General features: G+C 43.7%; 1 protein-coding gene across 1 annotated transcript in view; it reads right to left on the bottom strand.

Annotated features, from left to right (window-relative positions):
• Positions 1-14,095, bottom strand: part of LOC115153396 (secreted frizzled-related protein 5) — a 29,084-nt gene extending 14,989 nt beyond the window's left edge. The window contains exon 1 of the mRNA XM_029698810.1: positions 12,996-14,095. Within this exon, the coding sequence (XP_029554670.1) occupies positions 12,996-13,584 (589 nt within the window). The 5' untranslated portion in view covers positions 13,585-14,095. The remainder of the gene's footprint in view (positions 1-12,995) is intronic.
• Positions 14,096-17,068: the final 2,973 nt, after the last annotated feature.

Raw genomic sequence — 17,068 nt, 5'->3', positions numbered from 1 at the left:
GGCACTTAAATATTTTGTCTTGCCCATGGCACACACACAATACATGTCTCAATTGTCTCAAAGCTTAAAAATCGTTCTTTAACCTGTCTTCTCTGCTTCATCTACACCAGTGGTTCCCAAACTTTTTATAGTCCCGTGCCCCTTCAAACATTCAACCTCCAGCTGCGTACCCCCTCTAGCACCAGGGTCAGCGCACTCTCAAATGTTGTTTTTTGTCATCATTGTAAGCCTGCACACACACACTGTATGATACATTTATTAAATATAAGAACGAGTGTGAGTTTCTGTCACAACACGGCTCATGGGAAGTGACAAAGAGCTCTTATAGGACCAGGGCAGAAATAATAGTATAATAATAATCAATAATTTTGCTCTTTATTTAACCATCTTACATATAAAACCTTATTTGTTCATCAAAAATTGTGAATATTTCACCACAGGTTAATGAGAAGGGTGTGCTTGAAGGATGCACATAACTCTGCCATGTTGGGTTGTATTGGAGAGAGTCTCAGTCTTAAATCATTTTCCGCACACAGTCTGTGCCTGTATTTAGTTTTCATGCTAGTGAGGGCCGAGAATCCACTCTCACATAGGTACATGGTTGCAAAGGGCATCAGTGTCTTATCAGCGTGATTTGCCAAGGCAGGATAATCTGAGCACAGCCCAATCTTGAAATGTGGCAGTGGCTTCTGATTAAACTTAATTTTCACAGAACCGCTTGTTGCAATTTTGATGAGGCTCACTTGTTCAGATATCGGTAAGTGGACTGGAGGCAGGGCATGAAAGGGAAAACGAATCCAGTTGTTTGTGTCATCCGTTTTGGGAAACTACCTGCGTAATTGTGCACCCAACTCACTCAGGTGCTTCGCTATATCACATTTGACACTGTTTGTAAGCTTGAGTTAATTTGCACACAAAAAAATCATACAATGATGGAAAGACCTGTGTGTTGTCCTTGTTAATGCAGAGAGAGAAGAGCTCCAACTTATTAATCATAGCCTCAATTTTGTCCTGCACATTGAATATAGTTGTGGAGAGTCTCTGTAATCCTAGATTCAGATCATTCAGGAGAGAAAAAACATCACCCAGATAGGCCAGTCGTGTGAGAAACTCATCATCATGCAAGCGGTCAGACAAGAGAAAATGGTCAGTAAAGAAAACTTTAAGCTCGTCTCTCAATTAAAAAAAACGTGTCAATACTTTGCCCTTTGATAACCAGCGCACTTCTGTATGTTGTAAAAGTATTATATGGTCGCTGCCCATATCATTGCATAATGCAGAAAATACACAAGAGTTCAGGGGCCTTGCTATAACAAAGTTAACCATTTTCACTGTAGTGTCCAAATCGTCTTTCAAGCTGTCAGGCATTCCCTTGGCAGCAAGATCCTCTTGGTGGATGCTGCAGTGTACCTAAGTGGCGTCGGGAGCAACTGCTTGCACGTGCGTTACCACTCAACTATGTCTCCCTGTCATGTCTGTTGCGCCATCAGTACAGATACCAACATGAGCAGCATCTTTGTTTGGCTACATACGGACCGTTAGTGGAATTCCCGTGAGAGAGTAACGGTTAATGTGATTGGATGTTAATTATTTGACGAGGATACCTGTATTTGACATTGTGTTGTTATTCCGCTGAACACTAGATGGTTTAATTTTATTTTTGGCAGTGAAACGAGGCTACTCAGGTGAGAAAAAAACCTAACCCAAATGTATAACCCTTTGGAAAATATAAATGTACTGTTTGAAAATGTGAAGAAACCCCCCCCCCCCCAAAAAAATAAAAAAATAAAAAAATACTTTAGAATCACATTTTTATTTTGGGTACCTCCGACGGCATTGCACGCACCCCTGGGGGTTGCATTGCGCGTACCCCAGTTTGGGGATACCTGATCTACACTGATTGAAGTGGATTTAACAGGTGACATCAATAAGGGATCATAGCTTTCATCTGGATTCACCTGGTCAGCCTATGTCATGGAAAAAGCAGGTGTTCCTAATGTTTAGTACACTCAGTGTATATAACTGTGGGTTAGTGTGAGTAAGCTTGCTATGACTAGGTATAGCACGTCATTGGGAAAATGCATTAGCCATCTGCTGACTGTACTTTTCAAACAAAGCTGGGTCTTTGCTTTCAGTTGCAGTAAATACTTCTTTGTCATCATTCTCTCCCCATACAACATCCCACTAGCCTCTCTCACTATAATACCGAAGCATTTGGAAATGTTGAATGTAGACAAGGGTTTTAGAAGCAGATATGCTGATGCACAGTAACTTCATTTTTAAGGTTTTTCCACATTTTATTATGTTACAGTCTTATTCTAAAATTAATTAAATAGTTTTTTTTCTTCATCAATCTACACACAACACCCCATAATGAAAAAGCAAAAGCAGGTTTTTAGATATTTTTGCTAATAAATAAAAAAAATTGAAATATGACATTTACATAAGTATTCAGATCCTTAAAGCAGGACTTTGTTGAAGCACCTTTGGCAGTGATTACAGCCTACAGTATTCTTGGGTATGATTCTACAAGCTTGGCACACCTGTATTTGGGGAGTTGCTCCTATTCTTCTCTGCAGATCCTCTCAAGTGCTGTCAGGTTAGTTCGGGAGCGTTGCTGCACAGCTAATTTCAGGTCTCTTCTGAGATTTTCGATCGGGTTCAAGTCCGGGATCTGGGGCTGGGCCACTCAAGGACATTCAGAGACTCGTCCCAAAGCCACTCCTGCCTTGTCTTGACTGTGTGCTTAGGTTTGTTGTCCTGTTGGAAGGTGAACCTTCACCCCAGTCTGAGGTCCTGAGCGCTCTGGAGCAGGTTTTCATCAAGGATCTCTCTGTACTTTGCTCTTTTCATCTTTCCCTCGATCCTGACTAGTCTCCCAGTACATGCTGCTGCAAAACATACACACAGCATGATGCTGCCACCACCGTGGGGATGGTGCCAGGTGTCCTCTAGATGTGACGCTTGGCATTCAGGCTAAAGAGTTCAATCTTGATTTCATCACACCAGAGAATCTTGTTTCTCATGGTCTGAGAGTCTTTAGGTGCCTTTTGGCAAACTCCAAGCAGGCTGTCATGTGCCTTTTACTGAGGAGTGGCTTCCGTCTGGTCACTCTACCATAAAGGCCTGATTGGTGGAATGCTGCAAAGACAGTTGTCCTTCTGGAAGGTTCTCCCATCTCCACAGAGGAACTCTAGAGCTCTGTCAGAGTGACCATCGAGTTCATGGTCACATCCCTGACCAAGGCCCTTCTCCCCAAAATTGCTCAGTTTCAGCTCTAGGAAGAGTATTGGTTGTTCCAAACTTCTTCCATTTAAGAATGATAGAGGCCCCTGTGTTCTTTGGGACCTTTAATGCTGCAGACATTTTTTGGTACCCTTCCCCAGATCTGTGCCTCGACACAATCCTGTCTTGGAGCTTTACAGACAATTTCTTCCAACTCATGGCTTGGTTTTTGCTCTGACATGCACTATCAACTGTGGGACCTTATATAGACAGGTGTGCCTTTCCAAATCATGTCCAATCAATTTAATGTACCACAGGTGGACTCCAATCAAGTTGTAGAAACCTCTCAAGGATGATCAATGGAAACAGGATGTACCTGAGATCAATTTCATATCTCATAGCAAAGGGTCTGAATACTTATGTAAAAATTGCAAAAATGTCTAAAAACCTTTTTGGAGGGAAAATATTTATTTAATTCATTTTAGAATAAGGCTGTAATTTAACAAAATGTGGAAAAAGTCAAGGGGTCTGAATACTTTCCCAAAGGCACTCTATATTACCTGATTGTTAATTTAAATGCATAATAACAGAGTATCTTTGGACAAAAAAAATCACAACTCAAATGTCTTTAAATTCATGATTGCTATGGGAATATCTAATTAAAAGTAAATTCTTCAATTCACTTACATCACAAGACAATATAGTATGGGCCCTGGTCAAAAGTAGCGCACTATATAGCGATTAGGGTGCCATTTGGGACCTATTCACTGACTGCAGCGAGCCCAGTCTAATTGATTTCCCCTGTTAATGAATAAACAGGACAGAGCGTTGGTTGTGCTGTATAGAAGGAATGCATTCTCCTGACACAAACCCTGGCACTGAGACAACTGGGCAGCCAGCCAACACACCACAACCCCAGAGAAATCACAATCTATTACTCTATGGGATGAATAAGATGCAACAGCCTCCAAGTGAATCGTTCAAAACAGGCAGAGCAGAGAGGGAGAGAGAGAAGCGGGGAAGAAGAGAGAGAGGCTGTTTGTGTGTGTGTGTGTGTATGTGTGTGTGCGTGCGCGTGTGTGTGAGTGCGTGTGTGTGAGAGAGAGCGAGAGAGAGAGAAAGAGAGAGAAAGATAGAGAAAGAGAGGTAGAGGGAGAAGGAGAGAGAGAGAAACTGTCTTTCCACCGTGAGAGTTCCCATGCATTAACACAGTGAGGCCTGCTATACAGAGGGGGTCAGGGCTTTAATTGTGTGTTGCTGACAATAAGACAAGGGCATGCACACACACACACACACTGAGGGTTTCTGTGTGACTAAAGAGTTCACCTCGATGCGACCCAGTGCAGTGAGGCATGTTGAACTCTGACCCCTGTCATTATCAGGCCAGACGGCTAGTTAGGACCAGGTGATAACCTCCAACCTTTGACTTTTAACCTTTGGAGGAGAACGGGCTGGCCTAATAATGAATGGGCTCTCTCTCACTCCCTCTTACTTTCTCTCTTCTCCCTCTCTCTCTTTATTTAGTTCTATGAGTACATGTTTGCATGCATAAGTATCTCTACATGGCAGTACAAACTGGACAGGGGTCATGTAAATACACTAACCTCTAATCATTTCGTTAAAGTGGTCAATGTATGTTCTAAACATCGACAGACAGTCAGCACTGTCATAGCCAGTTCTCAGATCTATTTGTGTTGTATAGGTCCTAAGGTTGCTGTCTGACCAGTGACCATAGGAGTTGGCAGGACTGATCTGGAACCAGTCTAACGCTGTCAGGTCACCAATAGCACAATGACCACTAGTCATACTGCTGGGCTGATGTTAAAAGGGAACGTCTGATCCAACGCTCTGTACACGGAACACTGGCCATGCCTTTGGAGAATATTATTTCTGTTCTGTAGAGGACACACACTCACACACACACATACACACTGTGGGTATAGGATTCCTACAGATGCGAGAAGCGTGCTGTATTTTACTGGTCCCAGGGGTCGGCCTGCGGGGCGATGTTTAAACTCTTCTCTGTCTGTTAGCATGGTGCATTTAACCAGATGTTAGCCTCACTGACATAAATCACACGCTGTATTTCATCCCTGCCCCAGCAGCGTTTTATGTCAGAAGTGTCTCTGCTCGTAAGTTAAAGGGCCCAAATGAGCCGTGAGATTGTGACCTGTGCATAGTTTATTCATAAAAGCCCCTCTGATACATGGGAGTGTGTGAGTGTGTGTGCAAATATGAGTGTGTGTCTATGAGTGTGTGTGTGCGTGTGTATGCATGTGTGTTTATATGTGTGTGTGTGTGTGTGCGTGTTTGTTTGTGTGCGTGTGTGTGTGTGTGATACTGCACACTCTGTTTAGGATCAGTGTTATTCAATCTGACAGTAGACAGCAGGCCAGTCATCACACACTCAGTGACCAACAAGATGTCACTGTCTCACTTCAGTATCCAACGTTTGGGGAGGATAAACATCACATTTTGACTGGTTAAGGTAAAGGTTAAGGTTGGGGATAGGTTTAAAACAGAAAAAACTTGACGGTTAAGTTTAGGCATTGGGCCTCTCGAGTGGCACAGCGGTCTAATGCACTGCATCGCAGTGCTTGAGGCGTCACTATAAAAGCTGGTTTGATCACAGGCTGTGTCACAGCCAGCCGTGATCGGGAGACCCATATGGCGGTGCACAATTGGCCCAGTGTCGTCCGGGTTAGGTGAGGGTTTGGCCGACCGGGATTTCCTTATCCCATCACACTCTTGCGACTCCTTGTTGCGGTCCAGGCGCCTGGAAGCCGACTTCGGTCGCCAGCTGGACGGTGTTTCCTCCGACACATTGTGTCAAGAAGCAGTGCGGCTTGGCAGGGTCGTGTTTCGGAGGACGCACGGCTCTCGACCTTCGCCTCTCCCGAGTACATAGGGCAGTTTCAGTGATGGGACAATTGGAAATTACGAAATTTGGGAGAAATAGGGGTAAAAGAAAATATATAATAATATGTTTAGTCATTAGTTCCAACTGGCTAAGGTAAGGATTAAGGTTTGGGATTGGGTTAAAACAGAAAATAATAAAAACAAGTGTTCTCACAGCCTCACTTCAGAGTTAGACGTTCGTCCATGTTTCTCAAACGTCAAATTTCAAAGTTGTTCAAAGTGTTTAAGGTGAAGTTTAGGCATCACCCTGAATTTTTAAGGTTAGGATGACAGGGCTTCGCAGACCTCACTTATATCTTTCTCTTCTCTCTCTATCTCTCTTTATCTCTCTCTCTCCTACACCTCCTTTTCACCTCACCTCATCGCTCTCTGTCTCTCTCTCCACCCTCTAGACCCCCTCATCCCATTTCTCAAGTGAGCTGAGTACGTCCCACAAAGTGGCTATCAAATCCTGCAGAGGCTCTGCACCACCACTGAGTAACACCCTACAACACAGTACAAATACACACTTGCACTGTCAGTCCAATCCTCTTCTGCTTGTTATGCTTCCCTGTTCCGCTCTCTCCTATAACAACCCCAAAACCCATGGTCCTGCCAGGTACTGCTGCTTGTTTGTGTTGCCTTGCTATCTCTAGGTGTCAGTTTCATGTAATCGCACACCCAGTGCCCAAACACACACACACACACACACACGTACATGTGCACACACATAGCACACAAACACCACAAGCACACAGACACACAGTTGGACATTGGTAGTGCTCCTCTCTCTCTATCTCTCTTGCACTCTCTCTCTCTGAAACGAGAGGTGGAAAGTGAATCTAACTCTGTTGTGCTAGTTTCTACACCAGCTCCCTAACCGTGTTCTCTTCTCCCTCTCTTTCCCTCTTTCTCTTGCTCCCTCTCGCTCTCTCTTTCCTCTCTCTATCTTTCTTTCCTCTCTCTCTCTTTCTTTGTCTCTCTCTCTCTGTCTTTCCTGACTCTTCCTTTTTCTCTTGTGTGTGTTTGTGGGTGCGTGTCTGTGAATGAACGTGCACATGTGTGTGTGAATGAACATGCATGTGTGTGTTTGTGTGTGTGTGTGTGTGTGTGTGTGTGTGTGTGTGTGTGTGTGTGTGTGTGTGTGTGTGTGTGTGTGTGTAGCTGTGCTATATCATGTAATTGCAGAATAGCCGGTATCTGGTTCTTGCAGACAGACAGGAGAGATCCCTCTGAGTGATAAAAAATCAGAAAGACTATACAGGGAAGAATGATCTAGAGGTTTCTAAAGACCAATCATTCATTACACTTTGAAGGGATTTTAGAGCTCTGAGTAGAGGCACAGAGGCTATGAAAAAAAAGTTGAACAAATAATCACTACGTAAAAATATAAATAATGTGCTTTGATTTGTTCCATTAAGGCCACCTGTTTATGTGCTTAGATTTTAAAACTCTGAAGTTCCCCCTCAGTTCTCCAGCTACAATCAGGGGCATCCCTAGACCAGACCAAGTAGTGTATGTGTGAGATACCTCTAGGCTGGTACTCTACCATGTGGAAAGAATGTGACTTCACCAGTGAGCAAAACCTTTCAAAGATTTTACAGAGTTTTACAGTTCATATAAAGAAATCAGTCAATTGAAATAAATTCATTAGGACCAAATCTATGAATTTAACATGACTGGGAATACAGATACTGTATGCAGCTGTTGGTCATAGATACCTTAAAAAAGGTAGGGGCGTGGATCAGCAAACCAGTTAGTATCTGGTGTGACCACCATTTTCCTCATGCAGCACAACACATCTCCTTTGCATAGAGTTGATCAGGCTGTTGATTGTGGCCTGTGGAATGTTTTCCTACTCCTCTTCAATGGCTGTGCGAAGTTGCTGGATATTGGCAGGAACTGGAACACACTGTCGTATATGTCGATCCAGAGCATCCCAAAATTGCTCAATGGGTGACATGTCTGGTGAGTATGCAGGCCATGAAAGAACTGTGACATTTTCAGCTTCCAGGAATTGTGTACAGATCCTTGAGACATGGGGCCGTGCATTATCATGCAGAAACATGAGGCGAGGGAGGCGGATGAATGGTACGACATTGGGCTTCAGGATCTCGGCACGGTATCTCTGTGCATTCAAATGGCCCTCGATAAAATGCAATTATTTCAATTTTCCATAGCTTATTCCTGCCAATACCATAATCCCACCGACCACAATGGGGCACTCTGTTCACAACGCGGACATCGGCAAACCACGCGCCCACACATGCCAAATACGTGGTCTGCAGTTGTGAGGCCGGTTGGACGTAATGCTAAATTCTCTAAAACGATGTTGGAGGTGGCTTATGTTAGAGAAAGGAACATTTAATTCTCTGGCAACAGCTCTGGTGGACATTCCTGCAGTCAGCATGCCAAATACACATTCCCTCAAAACTTGAGAGATATGTGGCATTGTGTTGTTTGACAAAACTGCACATTTTAGAGTGGCCTTTTATTGCCCCCAGCACGAGGTGCACTTGTGTAATGATCATGTTGTTTAATCAGCTTCTTGATATGCCACACCTGTCAGGTGGATGGATTAACTTGTCAAAGGAGAAATGCTCACTAACAGGGATGTAAACACATTTGTGAACAATATTTGCGAGAAATAAGCTTTTTGTGCTTCTGGAACATTTCTGGAATACTTTTTTTCAGCTCATGAAACATGGGACCAACACTTTACATGTTGCGTTTATACTGTATGTTTTTTCAGTGTAGATTGAGTCTTTAGAGGAGTTTGGAAGCAGTTGTGTGTTAGAAGGATTATTATGGTGTGTCTGAAACGTTGCAGGGTGTAGTATCAGACTAGGAGGCTCTCAGGACATGGAGCCGGTACATCAGAGAAGCTCTGGATCTTAACAGCATGTCAGCAGCCTCTAACCCGCCAGGCTAGAACTGATAAGGGTTCAATCTGTTTCACACACACGCATGCACACACACACACACACACACACACACACACACACACACACACACACACACACACACACACACACACACACACACACACACACACACACACACACAGACACATGCACGTTTGCCAAGTGTAAATCTCAAACGCTCCACTCTAACAGGATGGAGATACACACCGGAAGCCATAGTCAATCAAAAGCTGTAACCAGGTTTCCAGAAAAAAGTCTAAATTGTTCTTGAAATCGTTGTTTTTTTATGACACTGACCCTGTTATCAGTGTTTTAAAAAATGCATTAATCCGAACATAACAGAGTAAAATATTTAAATAAAGCATTTATTTTATTTGTACCAACATTTGGGTATTTCAGCATATGTTGTAATATCACATTGTGTGCTTGGACTTTGCAACTTTATTGTAACTATTTGACCATGAACCAGTCATTGAAATGAAATGTACACTCTGAAGTAACCTATATATTATCATTTGAATAGATAAACATGTGGTTTTCCATATAAAAAGATAAAGTTCAGGTACAATTCATGCCGTCTACTTTCCAAGGACCATGTAAAAGAGTGAGTTATGGCTCAGGGAAGTGAATATGTCACATAGTTGATTCTAGTCCTATAAAAACACAACATATATTTTCATAATGGAATATGATCTGCATCCAAAATGGCACCCTATTCTCCATATCGTGCACGGTTTTTCAAAAGCAGTGCACTACATATGGAATAGGGTGCTATTTGGGACACATTTTCTCTCCTCTGCATGAGCTCAATGAAACAGCTTCTATGAATCTCTGTCTTCCAATGCTATCAACGTAGACATGTGCACACACGTTGAGTGTGTGTGTGTGTGTGTGTGTGTGTGTGTGTGTGTGTGTGTGTGTGTGTGTTCGTAGACACTTGCTGAATGAGTTTTCCCTGAACACTTCATATTTCCTGATGAAACATGAAAGGTTTGCAGACTTGTGTTATCATTCAGAGTGTCTGGACTGATTAAAACTGACACATGTTTTCCTAGATTAAGTCGGCCATATGTCTCTTTCATCCTTCTCCTATCCACACTTTACATTGTCCTCCTGTCCTTCTCGGCCAAGTTTGTCTGACTCTATTAAGCCAGTTTCTTGTCTTTGTACTGTTTTAAATAGAATGTTCAGTCTGAAGCATAAAACCAGAAGGATTCTAGTATAGACCGATTCTATTCATACTGCCTGAGATGGTGCACTGTAGATGCAAACCTGGGCCCAGATTCACAAAACCTTCTTAAGAAGACATTTCTTATTAAGTGCCATTTTCTCCTTAACTATAGACTTATGAAGAAATATAAGCTATGCTGCTATTTCTCAAAAAGGTTCTTATGTTTATCCTTAAGCAAAAAGTAAAGAAGAAATTTGATTCTTGAAAATAAAGTTATTGGAAATGTTCTTAATTTCAAGATAGATAAACCCTTGTCTTAAACTCTGGGCAGTGATAAACAAATCTCATGAAAGCAAAGATGTTTAATTCACTCACAAACTTCAGCTGAAAGTTTCAGTATTGACTATTTTAAACCCAATAACATGTTTTACAACAGTAATCTCAGTAAGAAATATGCTAACATGATTGCCATTGCTAGCTAGATAGCTAGGAAAAGCGGTTGCCTAGCAACGGACATCTTAAGAAGATTTGTAAGAAGATATTTGAGAAGTTCGTAAGAAAATCATCAAATCTTAAGATATTGTTGAGGAATTGCACTTAAGAACTATTTTATGAACTTATTTTTTTTCTTAAGATGTTTCTTAAGTTTTTGCGGAACAAGTGTTTTGTGAATCTGGGCCCTGGTTCTAAATTGACCAACCTGAGTAGCAAAGTAAAAACAAAACATAAATGAAGGAATGAATGAAACATTCTCTTTCCCATCCTCACTGAAACTGGAAGGGAACTACTCTCTTTTCTTTACTTTGTTCTTTCACTTTACTTCCCTCACAACCTCCCCTCTCTCACTAAACTCTCTTTCCCCTCTTTCTCCTCCCTCTTGTCCCAGCTTTTTCATTCTCTCTCTAAAGCCCACTCGTTCTCTCCTTCTTTCCATCACTCTCTCACCTCCCTTTTTTCTCTCTCCTTTTCTCCCTCATTCTCTCTCTTACACCCCCTTCTCACTCACCCCCTCTCTCTAACTGCCCCCCCCCCTCCCTCTCTCCTTTTCTCTCTGTAGACTAATTCACCCTCAGTAATTAGTTGGCTAGTTAATTGGCTGTCTAACTGGTCGACCAGACAAAAGACAGAGCAGGATTGGACAACAGAGACACAGAGGAGAGTGTCCCCTCCACATTCTATAGACTCTAGACTCACATTGACTCTCTCTCTCTCTCTCTCTCTCTCTCTCTCCTCTCTTCTTTCTCCTCTAACCTTCTCTTTTTCTCTCGCTAGTTGCTGTGCACACACACACACACTCAAAGTTTCACACACACACAAACACACACATCAGGGGTCATACAGTAGTTGATTTGGGAAAAGTGTGTATTGCTCTGTCCTGCACTCGAGTCATAGCCGGAGAGCCCTCCACGCTGTCTGTCTCTCTGTACTTAAACTACTCCTGGCTAGTTTCTCACTAGACTCACTGTCTGTTGTCAGCACATCACTCCTACCACATGAGATTTATTGCCATTTTCTGTGTTACATTCGCAAAAATATAACTAATATGTCACTGTCAGTAAAATATATCTCAAATGGTTAAATATCACTATTTGTACATATACTAATGAGACCATGTTGAAATTAACATTGTGAATGATGATAATCTATTCATCACTTACTGCATTATGATTTTATGAAGATTTTCTTATAGAATAGCTCCCTGATCAGCCCAGTCACTGATAATGTTCAAGAAATGTTGCTCGCTAAAATCGGTTAAAATATTAAAAGTCAAATATGGTTTCAATCAGCATCTGATTTTGATATTTTCTTCTTCTTTTGTTTTAACTGAGAATTTGTTTGGAAGCACATTTAAGTTTAGGGTCGGTTTCCCTGACCCAGAATAAACCTACTCCTGGAGTTAAAAGCATGCTGAATGCAGAATCTCTGAAAGTGTTTTCAGAGATTCAGGAATAGCCTTAGACTGTGCCTGGTATAAGGGTTTATCTGAAAAGCTGCTGTCACTGAGATCGGTCTGAAACTGTCAACTTGTTCTTCATTAGATTTTTTACGCACACTAGCAGTTCTACTGTAGTCTGATACATGAACTGAAAATGTTTCCCTTGTCTACAGTAACTTTTATTTTAATCTCTGCCATTGCAATAACAATAAATCGTTGCAATATTTGACATGAAAACATCCCCTTGGTCTTTCCTTTAATGTCACTCTGTTTTATAGTAGAAGTTATATTGAACACATGGACATTTCATTATGGTCTATCTATTATTTCCAGCTTTCTCATACAGTAGAAGAAACACTGACTTGCATATTAACTGACCTAACGGAATATAATACATTCTAATATCTAACCTGGAACATTACTATACTTTCTTCCCTAGCTACAGTATATCTTATAGCAGTTGCATTGACTTAAAAGGTGTATCTTTGTATCTATAACTATCAAAATTGTTTCAGTGTTTTGTTCTTTCCTATCCAAAGATTATTCCTTCCATTACTTAAAATGAAACGTAAATCTTGTTCTACAATATCTTCTGTTCAAAGCTCCGAAGCAGGAGTAAGAGTGAACCTGCATTGGGGCTTGTGCTCTCTCACATCTAGAGCCAGTGTGATGTGTGGAGGCACAAACAACATTCAACCTGACAAACAGTCAAGTAAACAAGTTATTACTATAGGGAAGGGACAATTACCATGTCATTTAGGGGCTATATTTTACACAAGTTAGTATACAGTCTCTAAACATGCAAGAAAAAAGAAGGTTGTGAATAAGTGTGTGATCTCACCTGGAGCCGGGGTGGCCTGGTTCCCAGCAAACTGCATGGGGATACACAGATCATTATCAATAGGAAACTTATCGCAGGTCAACATCTCTGGCCAAGGGAACCCGTAGGTTTCCATAACGGGGGCACAGCTGTCCCTCACGGCCTCACACAGCGAGCGACACGGGTAGATGGGCCTGTCCAGACACACTGGGGCGAAAAGGGAACACAGGAACACCTGTGTATCTGCGTGGCACCGCTTGGCGAGGAGCGGCACCCAGCTACCCGCCTGCTGTTTGACCTCCGGCATGGTCTCGTGGTCCAGCAGGTTGGGGAGGCGCATCTTCTTGTACCCCACGTTGTGACAGAGGCGTAAATCGGCGGAGATGTCCACACACTGCGGCTGCTTCGTGTAGAAACGACCGTTGTGGAAGTTGTCTGATTGCCAGCTGTAGTAGTCGTATTCGTCGGCGGTCGAGGCAGGGGAGGTGAGGAAGAGGAGGAGGAGGAAGAAGGACATGGAGAGGGACAGTGCCATGGTGGAGAAGGGGTTAGTGAGTAGTTGTGCCCGCTGCTGCCTGCTGTTGCTGTGGTTCTTTTGTCCCTGTGCCATGTTGCTCTGAGCTCTGGGAGGGAGAAAGAAAAGAGGAACGTATCCAAATTGTCCAACGTGACTCGGGGCTTTTGGTGAATAAAGACTGTGCTGAAGAAATAAACTGTAATCCTTTTTTTCCTGTCCAAGAACGAGAGCAAGAGCTGAGATAGAAAACAAAAACAAAGTGTGTATTCTGGTCTTCTTTCAACAGAGAGAAAATGTGTGTGTTAGTGTGTGTCCAGTCATCTCATCTCTGCGCTGGTAGAGCTGTGTGTCTCTGCCTCAGGTTGTTGTAAGTGAGGAGATAAGGGTGAGTCGAGGGTAAGACGAGGGGTCAGTGGACGGTGAGTGCTGTGTGTGCCTCCTTTCCCTCTAATTCTCTGTCAAATTCTAAATCTCTCTATCTCTCTCTTGCTCTCTTCCTGAAGTTCTCTCTATCTCACTCCACAGCTGTCTCTTCCTCTGTCTCTGCCTCCACCTCTCTCCTTCTCTCTCTGTCTGTGTCTAATAGTGTGTGTGAAGCAGCTACAGTATATCAGCTAGTGGGATAGTTTCTCCATGTATTCTGTCAGGTCCCCTAGCAGACTCCCAGAACACTTTCCCTCCCACTGGCCCCACACAGCTCTGGCTCAGCCTATCACAGGCCTCACACAGTGCTACCTCAACCAATCAGAGACCAGGGGGAGGTCTTGAGGGGGGATGAGATTCTCCCCCCTCATCACCCTCTCTGGTAGACACTCCCTGAGGCAGAGAGAGGCAGGCTGAGGAGAGAGAGAGAGAGAGAGTAGCACTACCAATGTCCAACTGTGTGTGTCTGTGTGCTGAGTGTGCACATGTGGAGAGAGAGAGAGAGAGAGATAAAGAAGGAGAGTTAGAGAGGTAGAGGGAGAGTGAGAGGGAGAACGAGAGAAAGCGGGAGAGATAGGAGAGGGAGAGGAAGAAGTGAGAGAAGGAAAGCCCAATATGTCGAGACTTTTCTACTCTCCCTGCTCTCTCTCTCTCTCTCTCTCTCTCTCTCTCACACACACACACACACACACACACACACACACACACACACACACACACACACACACACACACACACACACACACACACACACACACACACACACACACACACACACACACACACACACACACACACACACACACACACACGCAGAGAGTGGGGTGGCAGTGAAATGTTTGTGCACTATATTGAGAGTCAGGCAGGCTACAGCAGCTACAGGTGGCTAGGTCATTTGGTTACGCTCTGTGAGATATGCTAATGTCTATGGTGGTGTTGAATAGAGGCACGCTGCCTTTCTGTCTCTTTCCATCAGTAACACTGACACACACAACACACAGAGGGGCCCAGCAATAGCATGAAAATGAATCCAATTCTCATTCAACTCTCATTCAAAGCACTCTAACTTAGTGGGTGGACTGGTATGTTGGATTCATATGGATGCCCTCAATTAGGTGATTTCTCAGTGTTCTACACATACCTCAAATTCTGTTGTGTCACCATATTGGGAGGACAAAGACAGTACCAATGGATTTTAGAGCTATGTCCACTAATTAGGGGGGTCAAACACACACACAGCATTTAACCCAGCGACCATGCAGCTTTGCAGAAACCTCTCCGCTGCGGGAACATATGGGCTCATGTCACTGTCCAGACATTCACATCAATACCACAATAAAGCAGGGCTAGAGATTGGGAATTTGTCAATTGATTGACTTATTCCCTTTAGCTTCATGTGGAGCGATTTATGTTTGCATGTTCTTTGCATGCTAAAGCTGGTGTAAATATTATAAATAGGGGTTCACAGCGAAGCTTACTTTTCAGTCAGTCAACTTCGGTATAACATACTATGGGGAGTTGCACTCTCGCGACTTCGGTTGAAGGATCTACAATCACACCTGACAAGGCCAATGAATTCCGTGGCTCGCTGGAAGCCCCGCCTTCCACAGGTGATAAGCCTGAGACTCAGATTCATTCATTAAATTATTCTGCTCTTCACCTCAGTGTGAAGAGGAACAATTCACGCTACTTAAACAAACAATTATCTTGTGCTAACTAAACTGTCTCTTAGTGCTAGAGTGTGCTCACCCCCACGACATTGTGTGTTGAAGGTTGTGCTTGTTCTCATAAGTTTTCTAATCACAAACAATTAGTTATTCTTCAATTTGCTGGTGCAATAGGTAAGATGGCTAAGAAATCGACCGAGACGACGATGGCCGAGCTGTTTTCGGGGTCGAGATCATGCCGCCAGTCATGTGGTTATAGCATTTCTCTGAAAGATACTCACAGTCTATGCTATGTGTAGTGTGTCTTGGCTTGGGGCATGCTTCGGCGGCCCTCGCTCGAACCAGTCCGTGTGCGCATTGTCACGTACTGTGTACAAACGTCCTGGAAAGACGTGTAGCATTCTTGAGGAAGCTTGGAATTACCGATGACAACGTTCCCTTCCCGGGTGCCAGTACCGAGGACCGAGGTGCTGGAAGCGGAGATGGATTGGGTGGTCGGAGCAAATGTCTTGTCTGCCTTGTCTGCCTGCGCCCACCCCGACTTCTGTGTGCTCTGTCGCCGGTTACGGGAGGCTACTCAAAAAGAGAGGGCGGCCAGGTTTGGTGGGTACACCCCGCCGCCTGTGTCAGCCTTGGTCAAGCACTGCTTGCCTCTTTTCTTGTTGATGAAGGGTCTGGTCCCACCTCAGTGATCCGGTCCAATGGGAAGTTTTGAGACCGGGCTAGCTAAATGAGCGCTGCATAGTGTTTTAACCAGGTTGGCTAACTCGCTGAGACAAGCTAGCTATTACTAGCTATTCCTGCCTCCCCACGGTGGAGTTTCTGAGGTAGCTCTCTTGTTTAGCCTATGTTCAGTCCCTGGGGTAAAATCATTACTGTGATTCCTGCCTGTAGCTCACTAGTCCATATGAGGTACAGACTATGGGCTCTACAGGCGATTAGTTATTGGTAGCAGAGTCGTGCGGTCCAGCGCTGGGTGCCAACCGGTTCCCGGAACCCATCTTACCGCCTAAACCTAAACCGAGGGAGACTCGTTGTGACAACAGTACCCCCAAGTGGCACTGCCAATTGGAATACGTCACTGATCGCTGAAGCCAGTGTACCCAGAGTGGGCCATGCTTTAGGGAAACCTTGGCACATTAACACTGTTTTTTCAACTGAGTTCCAGTGTTCACAGGTGAAAAAAGTGTTCTCTCCTGTATGTGAGTTCGATAAAAAGTGTTCCCCATGTTCAGACACACAGTTGTTAAAAGTGGTGGAAATAGAAGAAAAAACAATCTCTCCCAGTTCACAAGGCAGCGTCCAGCCCCTTCAGATGGCACTTCACGGGAGTCTCGCTGTCTGCTCCGACCAATGGTGCGCATGCGCAGTGCCTCCCTGCGAACATTGACGTCAGGGTACAGGCTACAATTTTTTGTGCGTCCCACACGCTTCTGCAGCATCATCACGTTGACTGGTCACGTGGCCTCAGTGGCCATTTTGAGGGG

Source organism: Salmo trutta, chromosome 18, assembly GCF_901001165.1.
Source record: "Salmo trutta chromosome 18, fSalTru1.1, whole genome shotgun sequence".
Classification (NCBI taxonomy): Eukaryota; Metazoa; Chordata; class Actinopteri; order Salmoniformes; family Salmonidae; genus Salmo; species Salmo trutta.
Note: the sequence above shows the minus strand (reverse complement) of the source record. Positions and strands in the feature narration are given on the sequence as shown.